Source organism: Daphnia pulicaria, chromosome 8, assembly GCF_021234035.1.
Source record: "Daphnia pulicaria isolate SC F1-1A chromosome 8, SC_F0-13Bv2, whole genome shotgun sequence".
Classification (NCBI taxonomy): domain Eukaryota; kingdom Metazoa; phylum Arthropoda; class Branchiopoda; order Diplostraca; family Daphniidae; genus Daphnia; species Daphnia pulicaria.
Genome location: NC_060920.1, coordinates 15,577,212 through 15,604,790, shown reverse-complemented (window position 1 = coordinate 15,604,790; position 27,579 = coordinate 15,577,212). Strand labels below are relative to the sequence as shown.

Here is a 27,579-nt window from a genome sequence, read left to right as displayed (position 1 = left end):
GCCACAACACACAGATTTTCAATACCTAATTTGAAATTCTGACGGCGGCAAACAAGAGCAACGGTCAAAATGCACCGTCGTAGACCGGTATGTATTTACATCACGCCAAATATATATATCATGTAATAGAAATGACATGGTATTTTAGAAAGAAAAAAAATACGAAAAAATTAAAACGTTATAATCAACCATAAAGGTTTTTCAATTGAAAATAAAAAATGGTTAGAGATTAAGCGGATTCGTCAGCAATCAAAGTGCGAGGAGGGGAGCGACGGGAGCGAATTGGGAATTGTAAAATCAATCTCCAAAAGAAGCAAAGTTTTTCAATGTAAGGTTACTGATGATGTATGATGACAATGATGTCAACTACTGTTCAAGGGCTACAATGAGTCGACGAGTCCATCAACCGAATATAAAGAGGATAAGAGCCTTATTGCGCCTCAAATACAAGGGTATAGGATTGGGAGGGAAGAAGAAAAGGAAAAAGAAAAAAAAGGATCAATGCCGGATTGATTTTCTGGATTCGGTTCCGATCATTTCCTTTTGTCCGCCCAAGTCTTTTCTCCTGAAAATTCAAAGGGCACGTTGTCTGGTTCCCCGTCAGACGTGCCAGTTGCCAGGCGGTTTCCCGTTGCGACGTTTCTCCTGCTGATACGACGCAGCAGCCGGTGTTCGCGCCGAGTCCACCACTCGACTCGACCGGTTGCCATCGTCGTCGTCTTCGTCGTCATGGTTACGGTGCAATCTATGCAAATGATGCAAAGAGTTGGAAGAGAGACTCCTTTCGAGAATTTCGCCCCAGATTCGCTCGTCGTGTTCGACGGTGCCGACGGATCGACCGGGCGAGCAGCACGGAGATGCCACCACCTGAACGGCCGCGTTGATGACCGACGAAGGCGGCGGTGGGAGGAAAATTTGAGGCAGATGCTGGATGCCACGTATGGGAGTCGTGGGTCCCGTAGCCGGCGAATTGGGATGCGGCTTGATTACGTTCATGAACGTACTGCCCACGTTGGGATGAATCTCGCAAGGCGGTGCGGCCAGGCCGTTGACGGTCGATATCTCCGTGGCCCACGTCGAAGATCGCCCTATTGAAGCCAATGGAAATAGGGAGATTATACAACCGACTACCGCAAAAAGACTAAAAAGATTAGCACCAGAACTTTGTGGGGCATCTAAAACTATTGACGTAAAATGGCAAACGATTTTCCCCTGGTGCAAACCGGAGGGGGGTTCAGGGTTTCAGGGCGAGCGCACCAGAATTTCAATTTTAGGGAAACTCAAAGGGGGAAAATCAAAGGGATGCGATGGAATTTAATAGTGAGTCAATCGCATATACTTGTGGGTTGAGAGTAATTGTTGGTGTAGCAGCAAGCGCACGCCAACGAGAGAATGTGCCGAACGCCGTCTCTAATCGGCGGACAGAGCAGCCAGCAGAGCAATGGATTCCAAATACCCATGCTCAGCGAGCTCCAAGTGATTACAAAGTCCAACCACGGCGCCACCTGACATCACATTCAAATTGTACGTTACATAGAATTTAACAAGTTTTATAATGAGTGAAAGTCAAGTGATCCCTTTGCTACTTTTGTTTCACGGCCAATGTTCCAAATTTAGATTCAATCTCAAAAACTTTGATTTCTTTGATCGGGCGACCAACTCACCTCATTGCCGAGACAGGCGACGATGATTTGCTTAATGATCCACGGCGTAGAGTTGATAATGAACGCCAAAGACATGGTGGCGACGGACCGAGTCACCGCCTCTTCCACCTTGACCTTTTTTATTACCGCCCACCCAAGGAAAATAAAAAATTCATCTCATTATGTATCCGGATCAATACATGTCTGACGTGAAAAAATAACGTTACGTTGCAGTATCCTTCTGTGCAATGGTCATTGCACTCATAACGGGTGGCCGTTTTGACGAGGCTCTGCCCGCCTGCTGCTGCTACTGGCAGCGTTCTCGTTGTTGTCGGAACTAATCGTTGGCTGCTGTTGTGCGAATGGAAGACGGTGCCGTAGACGTAAAGGAGGGTCATCGTCGTCGGAAAATAGAGCAAGCACGTGCTGACCAACATGAGAACGCCAGTTTGGGGCACTGGCGCACATCCGGCCAGACCGTCGTTGCTGCAATTAAAAACAAGATTGTCATTGTTGTTTTATTTGGCCTCGTTATACATAGCCAACGACGGGGGTACCTATAGTCGAAGGCCTTGTAGGGCAACACCATGCAAGTGTAGTAGGCGAAGGAGAGGCCCCAAGTCGTGCCAGCCACCCAAACGCAAAGCTGCAAAGTGAAACATGTATAAGAATTAGCATATACACTTTTGAATGACAAATTAGATGACAAATAATCGGATTGACGCGACGTGGATTTTGTAATATTGTTAGCCAGAACATAAGGAGAGCTCACGGAGAAAGGTGCGTCATAGAACATTTGAATTCAACCGTAACGACATGAATGCTGCTTCATATATCATATCGACTATTTTATTCATGTGAAGGAGCTTTTAGATGGTAACTCCTTTTTTTTTTGTCTTTGGCGGGTTTCTCGCAATTGACTATTCAATAGCCGCGAGTAAATTTTTCAACCCAATATAATAGCTCAAGTTTTTTTTTTCTTTGGCATGAACGATGCCCTCCTCCCGGCTATGGAAATTGCCATACATAACTCTTACTTTTTCGTTTTAAATCAAACACTAAATACAAATTGTTTTCTTCAGCCTTCTTTTCTCCCCCCGTACAGGGGGATCCACCCCCCTGATGAATACACATGTTGGACCACTTCCAAAGTCTATACTACACCGCGGCCATAGATAAACCGCAGTATCATCACGTTTCCTCTTTTTATTCTATCCTATATACATACATATATTTCTTTCGGTTCCGTGAACGGGCCGATGCACCACAGCATATACTTGATGCGTCTGCCTTTCCATCTTCAATGACCCATTGCGCGAGCAACCGCAGCCATTGTGGACATTTTCTTACTTTTTTTTATCATGTCGTACATCGTGCAGCTTAGATAATATAGTATACATACATTTACACACACACGCTTGTGTCTAGCGATGACATTTGGCCCGGAAAAGGCCATTGACTCACTTTTTCACGTTGCCGACTATTAGCAGCACTAGTTCGGCTAGCTTCGTGCTCGCGAGCGTGTGTCGGGAGCGAAACAAGGAGCGATGGCGAATAGGCGTTGTGATGTGTACACGACGGTGTATAGTGTATATAGAGAGAACTGTCGCCGAATAAATCACATTTATCTTACAAGCGCGGGTGAGAGAGCTCTCAACTTGTCTTTTTATTTGGCACAGCCCCACATTCACCGGCGGCTGCTCCTGTCGCCGATGATTTGTTTTCTTCGGTCAAATGGCCATCTCTCATCGTCATCATCTCAACGCGAGTGTGGGTGTAGACACTCTTTTTCTGATCTTGTTTATGGTCTCTTCCTATCTCGCTATCAATCTTGTTTGCCTCTCTCGATACAAGGAAACGATATCATTCGACCGCATTATTTAGACCGACGCTAGTAAAAGACAGTAGTACCTTGGAAGAGGCTAGTTGCAGGTATCGATGCCGGCGAGTAGCAAAGATGTAGCGATCCAGGGCCACCAATATCCACAGAATGGAACTGTGCTGACTCAGCGAGCCTAGCAACACGGCCTATTGAAAAAGAAATAACAAAAAAAAATATATCGTCATCAATTCAAATGTTAAAGACTCCACCCACTAGAAAATGTTGGCTTTTGCGTTGCCCAATCTTCTTTGAAACTGCCCGTAAAGAATGGAGGGCAGTTATCTGGTACGGGAATCGTCAGTCGATAACTGTTGCCAAAATCCCTCGTTAAAGGTGACTTTATGTCCCGATTTTTTTGCCCCCCCCCCTCTATTCCCGCTGATGGAGCAAATGCAAGGAGACACGTTCGCTCCTTCCAGGAAGGACAAGAAGAAGAAAAAAAAAAGACCCAGACATTCCCGATGGGCATGAAAATCAAGTGGTTGCAGCAGTGGAATGATTTCCCGTAAAAAAGCGAAATGGATGATGACGCAACTTACTTGTATTTGGCAGAGAAGTACTCCGTAGGGCCAGCAACCGATCAAACTGGGGTAAATATTCCAGACGGTGACTAATAACCCGGTGGCGACGTGATTGGTGGCGATCGATGTGAGTAAACAGCGCGTCTGTCGAATCGGCAGCGCAACAGCGACAACGACGACAAACAGGAACGCACACAAAAATTTCCCCATCCATTCCATTGAGTCGTCCATCAATCAGGAAGCAGAGGCGCAGCACAGAGAGACAATAGAGGGAAAAAAAACGAACAAATCCATTCAAGATTGATATAGCTGCTCTATTGGCAATCTAAAATGTGAGAACGCAAACAAGCCGGTGGCCTCTGTACTAATGTCATAGAGATGGCCCTAATTGATGATGGAGCACACGAGTCGATTAATCAGGCGACACAACGAGCAGCAGCAGCCCCCCAGTACTACTGATGAACTCGGCCGTTCCTATAGTTCCAATTTGCACTGCTTTGCACCCGTGCGAGAGTTTCTAGACATTAATACAGTCGCTCCCCCTCCCCCCACCACTATCATTCATGCTCGTAGAAACAAAAATCAATAGGGCAAATAACGAGTTCAACCATTTTTTGTCTCTTTTCCACGAAATCTTTTAAAGAATGACGATGCGGTACAAGTATAAAACATTCAAAAGAGCTCGGAAAGCCGCAAGCTTTTGACGACAGTCATTTCATAAAAGAGTCCAATAAATCAAGTTAAAAGTATGAATCGTTTTTGCTCCCCTCTGGCGAGTAGTACTGGTCCAACGTCGATATAAAGTTTGGCAATTGGAATTCAAACGATTTGCCGCATCAGACGCCCATCGTTTTCAAAAAGCAATTTCTTCCTTCCTTCCTTCCTTCCTTCCTTGATCCGTTCATCAAAGTAGAGGGACGAGAAAGAAAGAAAGACCAACTGAATCTGAACATTATGCAGATTACAATACAGGGGGTTTAGCGTGAGCATCAATGTAGCCGAGGGGCGTCTACTGCGTTCTATACTGCTGTGTGCATATTCTATGCTACAGCCCCGAGGATTTAGTCCGCAACTCTGCGTTTGGAAATATCCAATCTGCCCCCCCCCCTCCTCGCCACCCCATGATAAATGGCCGTCAAAGAGAAAAGGAGCGATGGATCTTTTATACCTCATGCAATGGCAAAAAGAAAAGAGGCGAGACGGAAGAGCGGAATAGTTGTGCGCAATATATACAGCAGCCTACTAGTATATGTATATGCTAGGAAAACCGGATGAAAGACGAACTTGGAATTGAAGGATTCCGGCCGAGTATTTACAGTTGACGGCGAGAGCGAGGATCAAGTTGCCCGAGATTAATCCACACGTGACGACGAGGACGACGGCGCAGCGGAATAGGTCGTAGCCGGAGAGAGATGACCCGGTAGCCAGGGCCAATCCCCAATCGTGAGACTGTGCGGTACTACTGGGAGTCGATGACAATAATAAAGTCGAGGAATTGCTTATGGCCGACTTGCCCGAACCGTGGAGGCTGGACCATTGGCAACTCTGATTGTACACGGTCGGCGAGTACATCAACAGGACCATCGCTACCGAATTGCACCGTAATGACGGCCCACTATCTTATTGTCGTAGAGTCACAGCACCTCACCAGCACAAGCACCATTGTAGACGTAAGCGGACGACAATGGTCGCAACACAAGAGGCCGGAGCCTCGCCAATCACTGAGCGCTCCTATCCGGCAGACCTTCAGCTTTACAAGCAAAGGAAGGAGGGGAGCAGCAGAGTCGACGCCGACGCTCAAGATCCTTCCCCAAAAAAAATTCTTTCTTCCTCAACTCGGGAGCGCCCAGACCGATCCTCGCTCGCCTTGGCACTTGTCGGGGACCTTTTATAACTCATCGTCGCTCAATTCCTCCCTCGACAGATAAAACACACACAAGGCCTGTAATGAACAAACTATTACGCAAGAAACTACTGCGATATTGCGTAATCCCGAAACCTTATAAAGGGAAAGGAGGAGACAAAGGATTTCGACAGAATACAGCCCCCCTCCATCCCTATTCCAACTTGATGGTGGAATATCGGCAGTGGCTTTCTGAAACAAAATTGACTTGCCGGGAAGATGTATTACGGCGAGTACGGTCGGACTGCGTATGTAGGTCAAATGTTATTATGCGCTGGATTGTGAGAAGATGCTGCGAGAGATGGAAAGAGACAGGAATTGGACAGTCTAGAGGCCAAAGAGACGGAGACCGAGAGAGACAAGGATATAGTTGAGTTTTCTAGATGGAATCAGATTTCCCACTGGCATATATGTAACCATGAGAGACGGCGACATTCGCCATTCGGGAAGCGACAGCTCGGACGGCAGTATAACAAAGAGTTCCAACTCTCTCTCGCTCTCTTTCTCTCAAGTGCAGAGGGAATAGAGAAAGAGCAGAGCACGCTATGGAAGGGAAGAAAACTTTTATTCCCCTCCATCTCTCGAAACAAAAAATAAAGGAGCGATCGAACAGCATGTATCAAGAAAGGCAGTCCAAGGAGAGTCGGCAAGGATATATAGATTCTCTTTCGTCTTCTTTTGTAGGTCTATTACGGCCACTGCAAAAAAGGAAAAAAAAGAGAGAGCCAAGATGGCTGCATTTCTCCGTACGGTAGGAGCATAACAAATCTTTATAGAAAATTTATGAGAATTACTGCCGCATGGTAACGGGATCACCATTTTTCTTGGTAAATGGCGAACAACAGTCGGCTGGCGGATTCCAAAACAAAATGGCAATTTTTAAAAGCAAAACAAGAACAATGTTTACTGAAGATTTAGACATGGCGAAATAAAACGTGCAACTCTCGTTATGTACGGTAGATAGAAAGACAATATGTTCGGAAATCCCAGTGTGATCGAAAACCTAATCCGTCAGTAAACATGTCGGAGAACAAAGGTCTGGCAGTGTTAATCAAATCGGATGCTTCCTATTTCTCGCTATTTGTTATCTAACCCTGTCAAATCGTCGGAAACATTACGACACAAAGAATGTACAATTAGAATCCGCCAGGTTTCTTATTATAGCACGTTATTTATAGGCCTAAGGAAAAATAAGGAATTGAATCTCTCAACACGCCTGAAGGTCGGTTTCGGTGATTGCCTGAAACACGCGAGTTGATTTATTTCCAGAACCCAAAAAAGAAAAAGAAAATACGATCAATTTCAGGCCTTTTTTTCCCTTTTTTCTTTTAAAAAAAAAGGCCAATCTAAGGGACCTACACTTGTAGACCTGCAAGCAGATTCTGTTCATCTCAGTGGAGAGGAAGAAGAAAAAGAGGAAAAAGACGAAGGAGAAAAAGAAAAAAAAAAAGGACGACAACTCGGGAATCCATTGAGAAATACCCTAAGGTTCTTTTTCTTCGTGAAGCAAAAAGACGAGGCGCGTGCCCTTCTCTTTTTGGCCGTCGATCTCGGGGCACAGCGAATAGGCCCATCCAATTTAGAGACGACAGAAAAAGACGGCGCGGCCTTTTTCTTTTTCTCCGGGAGCGAGCGGGAGACACGCGCGCCCCCGCACCTAATCGATAAATGTGTAGAAACAGAGCGTGCAGAGGGGGCCAGCAGGGCTCGTTCCTGATTCCGACCATCTTTGTTCTATACAGAGCAAATGTGTATGTACACTATGGGAACTAGGATCGTTTTCATCTGCTCTCGTAAATGAAAGGAGCATGTTGACAAGGACACGAAGGAGATGTAGAAATAAGATCTCAACAGCCAGTCTGTTATCGCTCTGGGAATGATTATGTTCTTGTCGGTATCACGCAATAATCGTTCTCTTCTTAACTCATCGTGTATCGTCACCACTTCATCAGTGGGAGATCCAATTTCCTCTTTGATTCGGTGGCTTTTCTTTACCATCTTTTGTTTTCTCTTGAGACTTTATTGTGGTGTGTGTTTATTTATAGCAGGACGAACTTTGCCTTCCCCAATAGGACAGGGGCTGAATCTATCGTCTATGGCGAGTCAGAACTCCCGGCCTCTCATTCCGCCTCATTTCCTTCAAATGCAACTGAATCCATCCAGCCACCATGCCAAATCCACCTCTCTCACGCCAAATGCCATCATCAAGGCAACATTATCCGATTCTGCCAGAGTGAATGAGGTGAGGTTAAGTTGCCTATAGCTCTGCGGCTATTGTTTCTTATGTACTATTATGTTGGCATTAAGAGGGCAGAGGGTACGATTCGGAAATCGAAAACGGGAAGGAAGGATTTAATTTGATTTCACTCGATTAGACTTGAGGATTATTTCTTTTGGCTACAAACACAAAGAAATAACATAATAGTCGTATTCTTAACTCTAATATTTCGAATTCAATTTAAATACATCCAACGTCGAGGTTAGGGGGGGGGAATGTTTTAATCCATTAACAAATTCATGCTACACGCAACAGAAGTGCCAAATTTACGGTACGTGGTTGGCCTCACGACTCACTAGGAAGTAAACACCGTGAATTTCTTATGCTTCAAGAATTACTCATAAAATCTACGTTGGTTTATCCAATAGAAGTGAGTGTATACTCACATAAGTTCCGCAAAAGTGCCTTTACATTGGAAGTAGAACACGCATTGTGCAACACTTGCCAAGTTTATTTGATTTCAACCACAAAGAAAACGATAATTCTGCCAACACCCGTAAAAAGTACTTGCAGCGAGTGCAATTTACGGCACAAAAACATCCGATTCGTGGGAACCTACTGCTGAAACTTTTACGAAATTCTAGTTAAGTGAAGTTGGGTTATTATCAAGTCGCAGATGCTTCTTGCCATGGAAGAAAGATATTTCAACTCCTTGAGCAGGACGATGTCATCTTTTGAAGTCGAAAAAATTTCGCACGCTGCAGCCTGACTCCTACTTTTATATTGACATCTTGCTAAAAACAATAAAGACGCCCCCGTTGAAAAACAAAAACAAAAAAATCAATCGAATTTTTCGCCCGCGCACCGTTTATTATCGGATAATAATAAAGATCTGGCGTTATTGTCAAGAGCGAGTTGGAGGCGATCGAATCCAATATCGCTCGGCGTGAGTCTCTAAAAACAAGGAGAACGAGACGAAGCGTTGCGCCAGCGTCTTTTCGCAGAGCCAACACAAAAGCCTTTGTTGAAACTCACGGAAGAGAGAGAGAGTAGTGGGGAGGGGCGGGCAGCAATCGATATCCACCATTATATATCTCACGTTGACTCAATAAAAGGCAGAGCGGCGCAATGGGAAAAGTGAGGGAGAATAAGGAGCGTCGTTGAGCGAGTGAGATGAAGTGAAAGTCAATCGAAAAAGGCGTCCAATGCGCAATGGAAGCAAAAGAAACCACAGACCACAAAAAAACAAAAAGCGTCGAGTTTTCTTTTTTCGGGTGGGATTGTTTTCCTTTTCCCACACACTCCCCCCCCACTTGTTTCCTTTCATCACTTCCATTTTCTCTCCCTTGCTATTTCTACTTGACAATTTTGTGTGTTTTTGTTGCATTAGGTCGAAGCAAACGGACACGCAACGACGCTGAAAGACGCCACTTTGTCCACTTGGCGACGTCTGTGACGTCCTCTTCGTCAGCAACAAATTAGATTTACCACCCCACCAAAAAATCAAAAATAGCATAACAAAACAAAAAAAACGAGCTTAACGAGACCTCTACTTCAAAGAGATTGGTCGGTTCTTAACCGCTAAAGGATTTCATAATACCCCACATTTCAAAACTTTTATATTTTCACTGACGCAGAATAATATTCCGCAGAAGCCAAATGCGAAAAAAAAAATAAATCCTAAATTGTTCAGCGGTTGAAAGTTACACGCAACGATTCCACTTGGAGAAATTGTAGATGGACGGCTTTGGAAAATTGTTTTTCTTCGCTATTGTTTGTTATTGTTGCTGCTCTCTGCGAGTCGTTGGAACGGCCAGAGTGGACAAGACTGATGGCATCCCCTTCCGGTGCCTTATTCCTACCCCGTCTATACATCGAAAGAAAACTTATCACACAGACGGTTCTCTCTATTTTTCGGTCAGCATATACAGCAAAAGAGGATATTTGCAATTTAATATCAGAAGAGCCTCGTTGGCTGAATATGACAACACAGTAAAGTGAGAGGGTGAAACTGGAATTTCTTTTTTTGGGTGCTGGGAAAGTTATCGGCAAACTAAACCGAACCGTCGAAGAAGAAGGATTTGCCCACTTTCGTATTCATTCTCCCTTTTTATTATTATTATTCCACTACTTTATTTCAATCCGCCAGAGTACGAAAGGATATTAAGTGTTTACTTTTCATACACTATCCACGAGAGTTGAAAGGGGGAAAAAAGATTCTCGCACTCTTTCTAGTTTCTGGTAGTATAGACTACTTCAACCATCTTTTCTTTCTTCCTTCCTTCATACACTTGGTTCGCTACCGGATGAAAGGATCCGGCACAATAAACACATGGGCCATATTTCCTGACATCCGCGCATCCCCAATCCTCCCCTACTTTGCAATAACTTCACACAATAAAAAAAAAGAAAACAAAAACAAAAAAAGAAAGAAAACAAACACAAAAATGGGGTAAAAGGATTGAACGTCAATGGCGAGACAGATCGTTTCTATTTCGTATTATTGGGGAACGTGAAATACGAATAAATTTTAAAATACAATTACCACATTTACACAACAAGGAAAAGAAAAGGCCGACCTAGAAACAAAAACCTACTTTTTAGTGGAAAGAAATTTATCGATCTGACGCACGCAGCCCACGTAAACGATCATCATAAACCGATTCAATTTTGAGGCGGAGTTTTTTCCGGAAGAACGGATCAAAAAGCAAACACCGGCCCATCTAATAATTAAATTAATGGTGACTTACCGAAAACGAAATCGATCCAGGTCTAATAGTTGTCCGCGAAATTCAAACCCGGCACGCCGTCACACACAACTTTGACGCATCGTATAGTTTACCCGGTTCACACGGTCATTTAAACACTCACGCCAATGATATACAGCACCAGAGTTAACTAGCCGCCGATATTAACACCATAATTTACGTACAGTTGGCACAGGTAATTTCAAATTCCCATAAAAAAGAAGTTACAAGCCGTAGAGAAACGTACCTGCACTCACTCAACCACGAGTCAAACTGATGCTACGGTTCAATTTCATTCTGGTGGTGGATATTGCACATTTGGTGATGCAATAAAAAGGGGAAGGGTTAGGAAACGTCAAAAAAAAAGAAAGAAAGAAAAATAAGAGGATAGGGACGGAAACCTTGACACTTTGAAAAGCCCAGGATGTTCTTAATAAATCCCCGTCCCAAAGTGTAGCAATAAAATGTAACCCAACCCGCAAAAAAATATAATAAGAAACTACACAAAAAGAATATTGAAAGCAATTAAGCGTTAGCTACGTTATAACATCATTTTTATACTACATAACATTTAATCGCCTCAAGTTTCTCCCCCAAAAAACTTTGAGGTTGCGCCATCCCAGTAGTAATGAAGTATTCCGTTGAGAAAATACTGTACAGCACGTAACCTATAGAGTATTGATGAAACGTAATTTAATAATATCAAGCTATACTGTTACACCGTCCCACCAAATGGGACATCTTATGTATTCTTACCCAAGACCAGGACATGAAAAAAACAAGCTTTTCTTTTCTGATTCTCTGCAGAGAAGTAAATTTGTAATTGTATTTCTTTGTAATGTTGGCGAATTGGACGATTGTCCGCACATATGTGTCGGAAGAAAAACATGTGGATCAACCGAGAAGAAGAAACAAACGCAAACACAGATAAACCAAAGAAAAAACGGGGGAAATGGGATTATGTGTGGGGCATAATAAGTTAATTGACGAAATAGATGTTGGGCATATGGCGATGGAATCGACACACAAATGGAAAACGATACAGCGGAGAAAAATAAGGAGAAAAATGAGTTTTGTTATTTCTTAGTTATTTTTAAATTGAATATTGGGTATTCCAGCTTTAGGCTAACAGGCAAACGTGCGACTTGATTGGATAATGTTGGATAATCGAATTATTAAAGTATCTTTTTTTGATAAATGTTATTCACACGTTTCCCTTTCTTCTTCTTTTTTGTCGTTTGTTTTCAAGGGGCAAGAAAGAGACAAAGTGGCCAGCTGAAGAGAGAGAGGAATCACCAGAAACAGGGGATACGACTGGGTCTTCTACATATACAAACAGACGAAAACTGTACATGACATTGAAAAATAAACAAACAGAAGGCACACAAGAATAAACGGTCGACGGACCTTTTTCGAGGCCAGAGTTTTTATGTATAATATAAAATGATGATTCAATTGACAATCGAAATTTCTATGTTTATGTAATGTATGTTGATGCAACAAAAAGCCCAAGTTCAGACATCGAACGAATGCTGACTCGAATGCGGTTTTTTTCCCTCCCATTTCTTTAATCGAATCAATCAGGCTCTCATAAATGAACAAACGTGTGACTAGGAGTTGCAAAAAAAAAAAATGGGGAAAAAACAAAATCAAACAACTAAAATCAACGCACTGAATGAATGCGTGTCCACCGCGCGCGATTTGAGAACGGGATCACCACATACACATTAATTGCGTATTGAGAAGGCACGAGAGAATTCTTCTTTTTTTTTTTTTCATTTTCCATCTTCTTCCAAATTTGTTTGGAAATTGAGTAGAGAATAGATTGGACGCTAGATGGTTCTCGTCGAATCCGGGCAAAACTTTGAATCCAGCAAGCAGTTGGTCACAGCACAAAAATTACTCTTTTACTTTTCCTTTCTTCGTTTTTAACCTTCCCTATCTTCTTTCTTCCTTTCCTGAGACTAAACCACTCGAGCCTTTTCGATTTGCAACTTTTGTTCATCATGCAAGGCACGTTTCCACATGGCACGCCCAACTTGGAACGTTATTTTTTACTAAGTTGGTAGGCGCACATCCGTAGAACGCGACACACTTTTAAGTGAAGCTGTGCTCCTTGAAGGTTAGGGGGCGTAGTACGCCGGAAATTGATTTGATCGCAGACAGTCGAGTGAGTGCTCAACCTGATGGTGGTAACGATTTCTGCAGGTCATAGGTGGTCACGCCGTTTCTCTGCATTTTTTTTATATCGATGTTGGCGTCCTCTTCTTCCTCTTCTTTGCTTCCTCCTTCTCATTTGGCGTCGGAGTTCAGGGGGTCTCATCCATAGACCGCCCTAATCGGCAGAAAAAGGCTGGAGAAGACGGTGGCGGAATAGGCCAAGCAAAAGAAAGTTGGAAAGGGAAGGCTGATTTCTTTTAGAAGGAAGGAAGAAAGGGTAATCAGACCGTCGAGACGACAAACTGCGTTCGACAGTCTGAATTTTCGCGACTGCTGGGCGGTGTCTCGGGAGATTCAAAACCCAACTCCAAATATTCCTGAAATTATCAAAAGAAATAGACGAAATCGTTTAATTTTCTGTGTCTGCCAAGGCTAAATGAGGGGGGGGGGAAACGTACCTCATTTGAAGTGAGTTTCAAGATTCTTTCTAAATCTTCAACCAATTCGCTGAAAGTGGGCCGCTCCATGGGATTGTATTGCCAGCATTCACGCATCAGCAAATACCTACATTGATTCAAACGGAAAAGGAAGTTAGCATTTTGTGCAAAAGCTCCCAAAAGAGGAAAACAAGACAACAATTTCAGAACTTACACTTCAAGTGAGCAAGATACTGGCTTCTCCATGCGATGGCCATCGCGCAAGAGCTGGAAGAGTCGCTCGATATTGGGTACAGACGGATAAGGCGTGCCGCCCAGGGTCATAATCTCCCAGAGGAGAATGCCGAAAGACCAGACGTCCGACTGGCTTGTGTAGACGCGCTGAAACAAAGCTTCTGGCGCCATCCACTTGACAGGCAGGCGGCCATCAGTCGTCTTGCGATAATACTCGTGCATGTGCACGTCGCGGGCCAAACCAAAATCGGCAATCTTCAGGACGCAATCTTCGCTGACCAACACGTTCCTGGCGGCTAAGTCGCGGTGAATACACTGCAAAAACATCCGTGGGAAACACAGCAATTAGTTATGATTTTAGTTGCCAAACAGCATCAGCGACAAGAGATCATACCTTTTTCGATTCAAGGTAATCCATTCCACGGGCCACTTGGTAAGCGAACGAGATGAGATCTTTGTGCGTCAGAGTGTCCTGACCCATTCGACCAGTGCTGTTAAACTCAATCGGGTGTTCGTATGACGTATTACCAAGCTTCCCTACTAAACGAGAACCATAAAATATCATCAGTCTAACGTCTTTTTTTTTTTCAACTGAAGAGGGTAATAAAACAAATCAAAAGTGGATCGTACATCCTAGTTGTCCAATGGCGCGCTCATATCCAGAACTGGGGCGATGTTGGCGTAAAAAGTCACGCAAATTGCCGTACGGAGCAAATTCCACGATGACGTATAGCGGACCATCCTGGGTGCAGCAACCGAGCAGATTGAGAATATTGACGTGTGTACCGATCATCTTCATCATCTCCATTTCGGAGACGAGATCCATCAATTCCGTGTCCGTGTGGCCTTCTGTTGTCAAAGAACAAAAAAAAAGGAGAAACATGACGGAATTGTCCGGCAGAGCAATTACAAATCAAACTTGCCTTTGAGCATTTTGACAGCGACAGTCGAGACAGAGTTCTTTTCAATAATTCCGTTGGCCTGAGCCTGAACCACATGGCCGAAAGCTCCTTCGCCCAGCGATTTTCCCAATTGCAGGTCTTGGCGCGGAAATTCCCATCGCGTATCCAGAGGTAGTTCGTATTCAGAAACGGATCCAATGTCCGTGCCCAGCCTTGAACGATGCTTCTCGATTTTGATGACGGGAAAGAGCAGCGGCTCGTGAATTCCCCCACCTACGCCATTGACGGCCGAACGTTGCTCAATAATCACTTTTTTGGTACAGGGCGCAATGCAGTGAGCTGTTTCCAGGGCCATGAACTTGTTACGTTTTTGACGACTGCCCCAGATAATAAAATAAAACATTCGTTAGGAAAACCAGGTCAGAAAAAGAAATGGCAATTTAATCATACCTGTATCTTTTGCGGAAAGCAATGGCAAAGAGAACGACAAAGGCCAGCACGATTGAGCCGAGGACGGAAGCCAAGATAATCACTACTTTCTGATCTTGTAGATGATGGAGACCTCCTTCCAATAAATGATCGATGGACGGTGATTCCTCTTCTGGATCCACTGCGAATAAGAATAAGCAAATATTATAATTGGAGGGGCCTCTAACCATCATCAGTCAACCCCGAAAAATCGTTTCGCCACTTACCGACAGTGAGCCAAGCGCTGCGGTATGACATGCCCAAACTGTTGCCGGCCATGCACGTGTACCATCCGGCATCCTCTTTAGTCACGTTCTCTAGTCGCAGCACTTGATGATCGTTATTTACCTCGCCGTCTTCATCCAACTGTGTTTGTTCAAAAATGAAATTATTTTTAGAAAACAAATTTCTCACAATGGCATGACGTGCCAAGTCGTGCAAATTAAAAAGTAAAACGTGCAATCTTTCATTTCATTTCCACATGCTGTTTTGTTTTATGTTTGTAAAAGGAGTCGCCGTGCATTTTTCTCCACTTTTTTGTTGTTGTTGGAAGGGAATGTTAGTGGATGCAAGGACCAAGAGACACCTAACGGTGGATTCGAGCAACGCTTTGAAGAGCGTCTAAATAAAAATAGGACCGAGAATTTCGATTGGGAAACTAATTCTTGATTCCAAAAAGACGAGCAAATGGAATTCGTTGAGAATTTTCTTTTACAGTTCCCTGAATGGAGGAGAAGCAAAGAGAAGGAAGAGAGGAGAGGCAGGCGGGGGCATTCCGCAAGGCGTTGCGATTGTCGTGCGGATGGAAACCTGAGTTGGGTAGATGCGCCGGTAATAAGGCTTCTTTTCCTCGTCTTCCCAGGAGCCATTCACTTGGTAGTGTTTAATCCAGATGAAATGAGGATGCAATTCCGACGTGACGCGGCAGACCAGCGTGACTATTTCGCCTTCCTTGGCCGTTGTATTCTTCAGCTCGTCGCTAATCACCGGCTTGTGATGGAAGCGTTCTGAGGTGGCGGGACGAATGGGTCGATTTTTAGCATTTGTCAAGTGGTTTGGGAGCGAGGGGCGTGACACAAAACATTTTCATCTAGACAGCTTCGTCATCACCGTTAAATTAAGAGAATCCCAGAGCCAATAAAAAGCCTACCTTTCGAGTTTTTAAATCGAAAACGTGTCGAGAAGCCGCTTTTTAAAATCAAATAAAATTCCTGCTAGTGACCGCACTCACGTGACACACTTTTTGCGCCGCTTCTTTTCGTTTGTCACACATTCTTAACATGCGCTAAGTCGCAGGCTATTATGAAATGGGAAACTCACCTGCAGAGCATTGCCGATAGGAGTGCCTGTCGTGTCGTTGACGAAGGAGCCGTTGTCGTCCGTGAAGTGCCTGTACCATTGGACGTACGGTGTCAAGTCGGAAATGACGCGGCATTCAAATGACACCGTCCCGCCAATCGACACCGTCGAATTGTGCATTTCCATGATGAGCGGCTTGTGCGGGAAACGTTCTGCGCACGCACGGCAAAATACCGAGAAAAACATGCATCAGTCAAGTCATTCCATGCAACCAGGCTCAAACACATATCAAGTGTAGGGAGAGGAAAAAAAAACTATCGTGTTCTTTTTTTTTCATCATGCTCTTCGTGACGGGCGTTATTGATTCGTCAACTTGCAAACGAGGCGGTGGTTGTTTATTATTATTTAAAAAAAAAAAAAAGTAACGCCATCATCGTACGAGGAAAGGGTTGGTTGATTGTCCAGAGAGCGTGATTTATTCTCACGTGGGTTGAGGCAGGAAATTTTTTGCTTTGCTGTTGGAAAATGGACAACCAACCAACAACTCCCAGGAAATAATTGAATAATTGAACAAGTTCCAACAATGCCGTCGGTACCATCACGAAGCTCCAAAGCCGATGCGGTTAGTGTTAAGAACGGCCTTTGCACATGCGACCGGCCCCAATGTTACGTGCACAGCTGTTAGTAGACTCACCTTCCGCCCAAAACGACACAACGTATTATGGCATTAAAACACATTTGTATGGTAAAACCCGTCCCTTCCCCCCTCTGCATATACAAGATAGTTAACCTTTTCCCCCTACCGCCACCAGCTGTGTGTATATCAAGCAATAAACAATTTGATAAAAACACAATTTACCTTGAATGAGAAGTTTGAAAGTAAACGAGACGGAGCCGTGCGAGTTGGACACGGTGCAAGTGTAGTTTCCCGAATCGTAGGTGGTGGCCTCCTCCAGCTCCAGCGACCATTTTTGCAACTTGGCCGAGCCCAGGTGGCGTTTGATCGGACCGCCGTCCTTCGTCCACACTATCTCCGGTTTGGGGTATCCTGTTGCGGGAGGGCACACAAGAGGTCGACGTGAAACTCGAGGAACGTGAATATATTTAAAGGCAAACGAGCCAATATAACACATACCATCAGCTGGGCACTTGTAAGTGACGGTGGATCCGGCAGGCTTCACTTGAGACATGAAGGCTTCCATTTTCTTGATGCGGATGAAACTCGGAGACTGAGGCTTACCGTCAGCGGCCAAAGTGGTGGAACCCGAGACGTCGTCGTCAGCCATTGGGAAATCACTTTCTTCCTCTTCGGGATGAAGCGATGGCGTGCTAAACAAGTGCGGATGGTAGTCGTCATCGGCCTGGTCGCTCTGCAACTCTTCGGCGGCTGCGGCATCGACATCATCATCGTCCATCTTGACGATGACGGTGAAGTTACACCAAGGGGTCATTTTAGGAGCTGGATCCATCAATCGGACGCTTTTGGGGCGGATAGACCAGGCTCCTCCATCGCTAGACTCGACGAACGTTATGGTGATTGAATTCCTGGAAGAAATAAAAATACCAATTTTAGCAATTTTCTTTTAAAAATGTCTCCTTTTTCTTTTGTCGATAAGAAATTCAAATGGACGTACTTCTTTTTGGCATATCGAATGCGTGAGTGCTGGCGGGGATCCACTCGGACGTCGTTGTGGTACCATTCGACACCATGGCCAGCCAGTTGAGTTAGTCCAGACGGACAATCGTACTTGACCGTGTCTCCTTCGTAGACTTCCACTTCTTCATCTGCGAGTCGGCAAAAAAGAAAAAGACAACAAAAACACAAAATGAAATTTTTGGAATTCTACACACACAAAACTTTTTGTTATAACCATCGAGCGGCCGTTGAGCCGGATAGAAAATCCACACAATAGAAAGAAAAGAGGCTGGTAGTAACACAATGAAGAAAAGCGGTTAACCTCGCGCGCCCACCTTATTACCTTTCATAATAGGTAATTCGAGACTCTTATTATTTAACAATTTCCGAGCACAAAGCCTTGTCATGTCGAGGTGGGGAGACTGGGGGGGAGAGAGATTAAAAATGATTCTTTTGATCTTCCCTTTTTGTTGCAGAAAGACCGACTAATAAGAGTTTCTCAAACAGTATGTCAATTCCAAGTATTCGACCAAGTCTCGGTATTTTGCTCATCATGTTTTAAGGAGGGATTTCGGGGCAACCAATCAACGTTGTGGTCTGTCTTATTCTGTGGGAAAGAATGAGCCCCCCATTCTGTCAATTTCCCCCCCAAACAAGAGAAAAAATCATCAGCATTTCTTAACCAGAGGTTAAACACGGAAAAATAAAAAGAAAAAAGGGTGTTGTAAATTTAAAAATAAAAAGAGTTTCTTTTCTCTTCTCACAAGAGACAATAGAAGAGATAGCACACGAAAGGTAGGGAAGCCCGAAAGGAATGGAAAAAAAGAATAGACAATGGTCAATTTCAACCGATGGGGCTCCTCTTCTATCGGCCCGACCGCAGTTAGCAGGTAAGAGAAAGATTTTCATTACATCATCCCCAAATAAATAACAAGAAAAGAAGACTCGGTAAATTTAAAAAAGAAGAAGAAAAGATTTTAAAATTGTGATGGCGTCATAGCCGTCAGAAAGGAAGAGGAGCCAAGAGCTTTGCTGAATCACGTGACTTGGGCGGCTAGGAAAGGATTCGAGGGAACTCGATAACAAAAGAAAAGAGAATCTAACAAGAGGATTTATTCAAATGGGCATATGTGTGTGTGTGTGTATGCAACACCGCACAGTGCACACACGACTGACACCTGGGAGCCATTTCCAGCAAATTAGAAAGACACCTCGACCGGCACGGCAGCCAACAACAACAAAAAATCCAACCATGACGGTACGTCAGACAAGAAAAACCCCGAAAAATCTAAAAATGAATAAATTAAACACGAAATTTGTCATGCAAAATCAGATATTTCTTTACTTTTCGAAATGATTGTGCGATGGGGTCCTTGAAATGACTTTGCTGGAACGGCGACTCAATCCCGTCAACCCACTGATGCAAGTTAAGTATATATTAAGGAAGAGAGTAGCAAGCGAATCTGCCCCGTCATCTAAATAGCTCAATCGTGGAACAAGACAAAACCCTCAAACGTCCCCGTGTGATCCCGACCTTCTGGCGTCCGACGCCAGAAGAAAGACGACCGAGCAAATGCCAGCATCGTTCGCCAAGATATTTATATACTTTCGCTATATATTTTTGTTTTGAGTTTTCAATATTTTCTTTTTGCTGTCTGTTTCTCCTGCAGGAATTTTTTGTTTTATTTCTTCGGGGGGCTCCAGCTTTCCGCCAGTCGAGATAAGACGAAAGCGGCAAAACCTTCAGAGTGCAAAACCTGCACCTGATCACGCGCGTTCACGAGTCAGGTCGAGAAAGTAGGTCGACACTTAAACATCGCGCAACTTCGAGTAAAGTGATCCGCATCGTGAATCGATAGAACAGGACAAGTCAGAGAGAGTCGCAATATTTATTCCGATGAAAAATAGCCTATCCATACTCGTGATCCATCACGACATTTTCGTGCCGTCAAGGATAAAAAGAAAAATATCTATCGGCAAAAGACAAACGCGCATCCTGGTACTTTCTCAAAAACGCTTTTACATTCGTCATTCCTATTTCTTTTATTAAAATATGCAGACGAAAAACACACAAAACATTTAGATGTCACCAAAGTTTTGGGGATAACGTCGAGTGACACAGTACCGGATCCTATCAAAATAAAAAAAAAGACGGTGGTTTTCTATTTTTTTACGACCGATACCGACATTTACTTGGCAGTAAAATGAATTTTTCAAAACACACGGATCCAAAAAGATGTCAACTCTTGGCGAAATCTCCGCTGCTGCCTTCAAGAGTTCCTGCTGTTGTTTATTATTTTCCTATTTTAGTGGAGAGGATCCTTCTTTTTGACCATCAAACGTCGCCGTTTTATAGTAATATGTTCCAGAATGAGGCGGACGCTGGTCCCTTTAAATCGCCATCAACTGCCTAAACGAGCGAAATGGCTGCCAGCCAAAGTCTGCTGGTAATGAATCACCAGAGAAATTCAGAGAAGAAGATACACCCAGCAGCCGGTAATTGAATTAGAATCTTTTCCAGTGGTGGCTTTTTATTATTCATCATTTCTATCTCCTTTTGCTCGTTTTCTCTCTCCCCCACTTTTGCTGCTGTCCAAGTGCAACAAACCTCGCGATGGAGTAGTCGAGCTCCGCCTGCAACTCATTAGCGCACAAAAAGCCAAAGCACCCAGTGTCTCCACATATTCTCCCCTCATCCGAAACCCTCGGCGCGTCTATATTTAATGGCGTCCATCAGCGCCCTCTGGGAAATATTTCAGACCTGCTGGTGGAGCCTGCTGCTGCTGTAGGGAAACGGGAAACTTTATTTTTTCTTCTTTTACAGCACCCACAGGTTCCCGTTGCCATTTTTCTCTCTCCACTGCTAACCCTATACTTAAGAATGCGGTTTTTTTTTCTCTCGATTGGTTAGTTGTCGCTATTATTTCTTTTCTTCTCTCTCTCGACTAGACTAGGGGCCGGTTTAAACTAGGTGGATCAAAGTTTTTGATCACTAGATGGCCCCTGGGCGACACATACTTCACCCATCTCTCATATTTTGATTTCCATCCAGCAAAGAGAAAGAGAGAGGAGCGCAGACATTTCACATGTCAAGCCGAAAGAAGAAAAAAAAGGGGGAAAAAAATCCCAACAACAACAACAACAACAAACATCCAGACCCACCAACACACACACACAGTACAATCGTGAAAGGCAAGAAAAAAGATTTTTTGGCTATTTGAATAACGACTAGGTTACGATCAAGTTTTTCTTTCGAATACATTCCCGACGTCCCGCTGTTTTTTTTATATACGAGTTGTTCAAAACATGGCGACGGCCGTATGACATCTCCTAGCGCCCAGAAAACATTCCGATGAATCCCTGGCGATTACAATTTGATAGGAGACACAAGGTGGAAGGATCAAAACAGACGGACTCGGCCATTCAGATTCGAGAACCTAAAAATCCAATCCCATGCAACAGTGGCACTGTGGAATTATACGCATGTTGTCCCTCAGCCGGACCAGCCGTCCGTGACGGGGCGTCACCCACCAGAATCATCATCATCATCATCCTAGTCATTTTTCTCGTTTCTTTCTTCATTTCTTTTCTATTGTTGGCGTCCGTTTTCTCTTTGATGAGAATCAATCAAAAACATTCCTCCTCTGCAAGACGTTGGCAAATGGCGATAACGCCTTCGTGCAACACGCTCCTCGACCACAGTCCCTCATTATTTCCGTTCTGCTGGGCTATTCCGCATGTCAGACAGCGTCGGAATCGATCATTTCCCTCGCAAACAAAATCCCCTCGCCACTTTCTACCGCAGCAGACAGTCGGGGCCCTTGAAGACGATTGGAAAAGAACCAACTTGATTGACACCGACTAATTGCTCATTCAGGCTTGAAAATAGGAAAGACACGTCAAACTGTCAACCAAATACACTCAATTTCCGCAGGAATCAAGTCAGGATGTTTCACATCAAAATAAGAACAATAATCAAGTTGAAGAAAACTTACGTCGCTGCTGTGTCGGTGCGGCGCGATTGACTGAGGCGGCAAACAGGATCAAGGCAGACAACAAGAGTATCCGGTCCATCTTCTTTTGGGTACGGCGCGGCCTTCTTCAGGGGCAATCAGAAATCCAAGGGGTGGAAGAAGCAGCAGCAAAACAAGTCGGGATGAAAAGATAAAAGGAAAAAATCCAAAAGGGCGCGACGCGCTGCCTCCAATCAAAACATCTGCGGGGGGAAGCACACAATTTATATTATTTTTAAAATCAAAAATACGTTTTCTATATACACACACACAGAGTCTACGTATAAATATGAAATGCTTTAAATGTACAATGCCGCGACTGGATGGAACCCGAAAGAAAAAGAAAAGGTACAGGTCAGAAAATCAGGGGGGCCCCCAGACTCTTACCATTTCCAACAGGTAAGGAGATCCACCTGACCCCTATAAATAAATCAGTGGCTAGACGCCCCACCCCTCGGTACTTTACCACAGCCAAAAAAGTCTCTGCACTGGTAGGCCCATCTTCTTTTAACAGCAATAAAACTAAAGGGGTTTTTCTGGTCAGAGATTTTTCTTTTGACGGTGAAAATGAACAAAAGAGACACACAAACAAATTCGAGAGCGCGTGCCCCACACCATCTAACGTGTCGGAAAGACGAGGACGGCTATATGCAATCGAAAGTTGATTGCACCGCGGCGTATCAAAAAGTTCAGCATCTTTTTTTGGTCACAAGGACGAGATCAATCTCTATTTCTCATATTTTTAAGGGACTTTTTTTTCTGTTTTTTAACAAAAAAAAGATGAGGAAGATGGGATGATCCCCGAATGTATTTTTAGACAAACACGGACAAGTGCCAGCAGATTCTCCGCTTCGTGTCGGGTTACGCCATGGGGAAAAAGAGGAAAAACTAGGAATAGAAATCACAGGGTAGGCAAAAGACCGTAAAAACAAAAGAAACAAAATTATAACAATTTCTTCTTTTGCTCAAGAGTTGAAAAGGAAGAAAAACAGAAATTGATAATCATAGTCATAATCATATTTGGGTGTCGATTGGAAATAATAGCAGGGGCAGGGCGGGGGAGGAGACTTGAGAAAGTCAGACGCATCTTCAGCTCTCGGAAAGTTAAAAAGAAAAAGAAAAAAGATTGAAGTACAAGAAGAAGAAGACCGATGGCCGGTCAGGTCAAAGGTGCCTCTCATATACAACCCCACTGAGGTTATAGTTTCTCTTCTTCTTCTTCTTCCCTCCTACCCAATCATTTCAAATCGCCCGCCCTCTTCTTTTCTTCTTCTCATCTTGACCGACTTCTTTTTTCTTCAAAAGAAAAAGATGGTCGTCGTAAAACAAGAGAAAATCGGCACTTTTCTCCCCCCCCCCCCAACACCCCATTTACCACAACAAAATTAGAAAAAGAATTAACCGACAAATCCTCAACTTTGGAATAAAAATGTTTGGCAATGCGCGATTGCAATAGAAAATGACGTGATAACAGGAGAATGTTGCGCATATGAATAAAACTAGCGAGTCAAGTGAAACAAAAAAATAACATGATGGATGTCGAGCTCGGGATAAAACTACAAGGCCCTCTTATTTCATTTTTTACCTTCTTGTCTTCTATCAAAAACTTGAAGCAATTGCCCTTGATATCTATCCAACCGTCAGAAAAATGGAAGTAGAAACGTTCACTTGCACAACGAGCCAAAAGGAAAAAATTAAAAATAAATAAATAACGCTCGGCTGGAGTTTTTGATTGTTGTCCCACCTGACGGCCGATGCTAGTTATAAATCCAAATCCTATGCAAATGAGACGCATGGCTCGTGTCAGACGGATGGACAGGTGCCCTTTTCGCCAAGGGTTTCTTTTCATCTTTTTCTTTTCGCTTTTGTTTTCTCTCCTGTTGAAAATCCAATCAACTCTACAATTTCGACCGAGGGGGGATTAACTTTTTCTCTTTCAAAACTGCGCACACGATTCATTATGCCCCCCAAAAAATGTTTGTTTCAAACAACAAATTTCTTTTTTCTTTTCTTTTTTTTACAACAAGTGTTTCTCATTTTCAAACTTTTGCTCATCCCCTCCTCTACCCACACTACAAGTTAAGGCCTAAAAGAAAAAGCTAAAAACGGTTTTCTTGAGATGGGAGGTGGGGGTTGATATGGGGGCCGTGGGGGTCGAACTATATGGCGCCATTGAACCACAAAATCGGGAGGCCAACAATCTCCGACTGGACAATGGGTCAAAACCCATATAGATACCGACAGAATAAAAAAAAAATCTATATATATTTTTTAAACGGGAAAATTGGTGGGCTCTTCTTATTGAACCAATAATAAAAAAAGACTCGTGTTACGCTCGGTCGACCCAGAAAATTTTACCGACAAAACAACAGGAAAACCGAAACGGATTCGCGCTGGGGTGTGTGTGTGTGTGTGTGTAGACTCGAATTGCATTTCCCGGCATGTGACCAAGAGAAAAATAAAATGCGACTATCGAAATGAAACGGCACAAAACTACATTCAATACGACTCCTTCAAGATGGCGACAACAATAGGGTCTCGACTAGCCAGAGCCCCTGTAATCATGATACACACAAAAAGCCTTTTTGCCGAGAGATGACGAATGACTTTTAATGATGACATTCCACAAACGTTCAATCTTTTTTTCTACATGCGACCTATTCAGCCAATGTTGCGAACCTCCCCGACAATCATCAAAAACGGGAAAATAAAAATAAAAGACTAGTAGTTTCTCACGCTCCCGGATTGCTACAACCACTAGAAAGCGAATAGAATAAATCTCACCTGATGTGCTTGATCACGGACAGTTGTCATTTGATGATGCAGCGTCAACTTCTCTTGTCGCCGCGAGGATTTGCAAGTCTCGGAGGTTCAAAAAAAGAAATATCCGTACGAAAATGGAAAGTAACAATAAGGTCAGCAGGTTCTTCCAATATTTCCCAAACACTTTTTCTGTCTGCTGATGTCTCTCAACACGTTCACTTACAATGTCGACCAACTCGTCACACTCACAACTTGCCACGCACGAAAAAAGGGGGTCAATTCACACACACACACACATAGAACTTTTTTAATTTTCTTCTACTCGTCTTTTTTCCAAATGTTTTCTATTTGTCAATCTAAAGATAGAAGACGGTGGGGAAAAATGTGAAGAGAAATGGAATCGATGTGTGTCCGTACTGTACGCGATCTCGACGCAGACTGAACCAACTCTCGCCTTTACCACGAGACAAGATGCTGGGGCTCATCATGGCCCTCTGGCGGAAACCCCTGTCTCCCCCCCTCCTTTCCTTGGCGACCAACCAATCATATTGCTTCCTTGCTCTCTCTACCTATATTTAGATATTGAAATTCACCATTTGATGGAAACACTTAAAATCTTTGATTCGATTCGATTGTGTTTTATTTTTTATTCCGCCATTGGTTGCTGGATTCAATTTGTAGAGAAATGATCAAAGCACAGAGCCACCTATAGGCGAATATCATCTGCAGGGCTCCTAGAAAGAAAAAGAAAAAAGGAAGAAATAGGCAACCAATTCTATTTCCAGACAGTCTGGAGTAAAACAAGAAGAATGTCCTCGGCGTTTCCTCGTCGAGCGTCGCAACATATATAAAACAAAAAGGAAGCTTGACTTTCTTTCTCTTTCTCCACTGTTGTGTGTAATCACTTCTCTTTAGTTTCGTGCAAGTCGTTTCGACCTGTAGCGGTTTGTTTCAATTGTTTCTCCCGGCAGCAGCAGCCAAGCAAACAAACAAATCATAAAAAGTAGAACTGCATCTAGTACATCCAAACAACCCGAGATCTTTGAGTCTTTGAGAAGCTATCGTGATGGTACAATCAAAATGAACTTTGAACGTGATATCCCTACAAACTGTCACGTCGTTTTAGTAACCAACCGTACCTAGGCCTGTTTTGTTATCATCATGGCGAGAGAGAGAGAGAGACTTATACTGGGGTTTTATCTATAGCGCTCTGTACGATCGTATAGAATCACAATAGTAAATAAGAGCGGCATAAAGAACAAAAATATTGAAGATAAGACAGGTTAGTGTATGTTATCTGCGTGTGTTGAACGAACTGGTACGCTGGTGTATACGCTAGAACAACAACGTTTTCGAGAGAGGATATTACGGGCAGCCCCTTGACAACTGAAACAGCCAAGTCGCGGGCCAAGTCGGTCAGTTTTTCTCGACTTTAATAAACAAAAACTCGACAATCAGCAGAGTTCGGGTAGATATAGCAGTCAACTCTCTAGTAGAGGTAGAGTGACCCAGACTTGAAGGGGGGGGGGGGGGGCTTGAAAAAAAAAGATAAATGCGATAACCCCAAAACCTCCCCAAAATCTTTTGTTACAACCCAAAAAAGGTAAATATTAAATACTTGAGGCCAAAAATACGATAGAAAAATTTTAGGAAAATGCTAAAAGCTTAGAAAGGGTAAATGCGCACGAGGCAACATTTTCATGTAAATGAAGGTCAACGTAAGGACAGTTTTCTTTGTTCTTTTTTTTTTAAAAAAAAAGAAAAAAGAAAACTAAACTGTTACGTAGTTGCATTACCAAATCTGCCCCTTCAATTATTATTTGAGAAGATTTGATCTCTCAGATCGAATCTTTCGGTAAATTCATCACCGTTAAAACTGTGGGAGAAAAGATAAACTATTTCAAATTGAAACTTCATTAATCAAAGGAGACGTCCGCTACATCCCCCTCTAATCAATGTCATGGATCAATCTCGATCTGTTACCTTTTCTGGTGGCCTTTCTTTTCTCTTCCAGTTCGCTTAATTAACATAATATTTCTTGTTCTTTTCATTTCTTTCCTTTCTTTCTTCTTCTTCTTCTTTTTCTTCTTCTTCAATTGCACGAGATTATAAATCATCCAAACGACCTCTGATATACATTTACAAGATGTTCAGATCATTTCTCAGACTCTCGTCCACTTGAGAAAACTGGACCGGGGTGGATGATTCCGCCGCAAGACACCCTCAATTTTCATTTCAGCTTTTTTTTCTTTTTCTTTTTTTCATTTTGAATAATCAAATTATCTCGAGAGAGAATGAAAAAAAAAAAAAGGAAAAAAATAACAAAACACGGAACGAAAAAGAACTGAAAGAAAATGATCTCTAATGACGTTGCCTGCGATTACCTTTGATGATTGTTTCAAATTCTTTCTTCTTTCTTTTGACTTCTTCGCGCCCGTCCGATATACACCTTTCATCATCGATCATTTTCACTCCCTTTTTCAAGACACAAAAGGGGCTATATAATTTACACACTCTAGTATGTAGATAGACTAAGGGGAGAGAGAGAGAGTAGAAGATGGCCATCATCAAATTCTTTGGCCTGTTACATCTACTCTCCCCAACGTTTCATTGCCTATGCAATTCCAATAGCGAGCTAGAGAAAAGAGGTATATTCCACAGTCTTTTTGGTAGCTAGATATTACCTATATTGAGTGAGTGCTAGAAACTATAAGGGGGGAAAAGGTTTAAACAAACCTACACATCAATTCTCT

General features: G+C 43.2%; 2 protein-coding genes across 4 annotated transcripts; both read right to left on the bottom strand.

The window, feature by feature from the left end:
- Positions 1 to 59: 59 nt before the first annotated feature.
- LOC124311789 (trace amine-associated receptor 9-like) lies at positions 60 to 6,382 on the bottom strand. Its single transcript, XM_046776130.1, has 8 exons — positions 5,331 to 6,382; positions 4,065 to 4,190; positions 3,555 to 3,671; positions 2,201 to 2,289; positions 1,871 to 2,129; positions 1,665 to 1,778; positions 1,340 to 1,505; positions 60 to 1,088 (listed from the first exon to the last, which is right to left on the bottom strand). Exons 1-8 carry the CDS (start codon positions 5,628 to 5,630, stop codon positions 601 to 603), a joined length of 1,659 nt encoding a protein of 552 aa, XP_046632086.1. The 5' UTR covers positions 5,631 to 6,382; the 3' UTR covers positions 60 to 600.
- A 5,242-nt stretch (positions 6,383 to 11,624) lies between these two features.
- Positions 11,625 to 25,287, bottom strand: LOC124312626 (fibroblast growth factor receptor 4-like). Of its 3 annotated transcripts, none has more exons than XM_046777108.1 (14): positions 24,848 to 25,287; positions 22,046 to 22,266; positions 18,049 to 18,199; positions 17,550 to 17,959; positions 17,274 to 17,462; positions 16,436 to 16,626; positions 15,343 to 15,481; positions 15,098 to 15,257; positions 14,669 to 15,024; positions 14,376 to 14,594; positions 14,140 to 14,285; positions 13,726 to 14,060; positions 13,533 to 13,638; positions 11,625 to 13,451 (listed from the first exon to the last, which is right to left on the bottom strand). In XM_046777108.1, exons 2-14 carry the CDS (start codon positions 22,122 to 22,124, stop codon positions 13,356 to 13,358), a joined length of 2,577 nt encoding a protein of 858 aa, XP_046633064.1. In that variant the 5' UTR covers positions 22,125 to 22,266; positions 24,848 to 25,287; the 3' UTR covers positions 11,625 to 13,355. The 3 variants fall into 3 exon arrangements, with proteins under 3 accessions (XP_046633064.1, XP_046633062.1, XP_046633063.1); XM_046777106.1 differs by lacking the exon at positions 16,436 to 16,626 and adding an exon at positions 15,926 to 16,122; XM_046777107.1 differs by lacking the exon at positions 16,436 to 16,626 and adding an exon at positions 15,926 to 16,122 and having other exon boundaries at positions 14,140 to 14,282.
- Positions 25,288 to 27,579: the final 2,292 nt, after the last annotated feature.

Excerpts from the sequence above, each read along its gene's own strand:
- LOC124311789 (XM_046776130.1), bottom strand. The coding sequence starts at position 5,630 with ATGGTCCTGTTGATGTACTCGCCGACCGTGTACAATCAGAGTTGCCAA. Across the intron at positions 4,191-5,330 it reads CCGGAATCCTTCAATTCCAA|ACGCGCTGTTTACTCACATC; the intron begins GTTCGTCTTTCA and ends CCGATTCGACAG. Across the intron at positions 1,089-1,339 it reads CAATTACTCTCAACCCACAA|GGCGATCTTCGACGTGGGCC; the intron begins GTATATGCGATT and ends TGGCTTCAATAG.
- LOC124312626 (XM_046777106.1), bottom strand. The coding sequence starts at position 22,124 with ATGGACCGGATACTCTTGTTGTCTGCCTTGATCCTGTTTGCCGCCTCA. Across the intron at positions 15,025-15,097 it reads GCTTTCCGCAAAAGATACAG|TCGTCAAAAACGTAACAAGT; the intron begins GTATGATTAAAT and ends TATCTGGGGCAG. Across the intron at positions 14,286-14,375 it reads CGCCATTGGACAACTAGGAT|TAGGGAAGCTTGGTAATACG; the intron begins GTACGATCCACT and ends GTTCTCGTTTAG.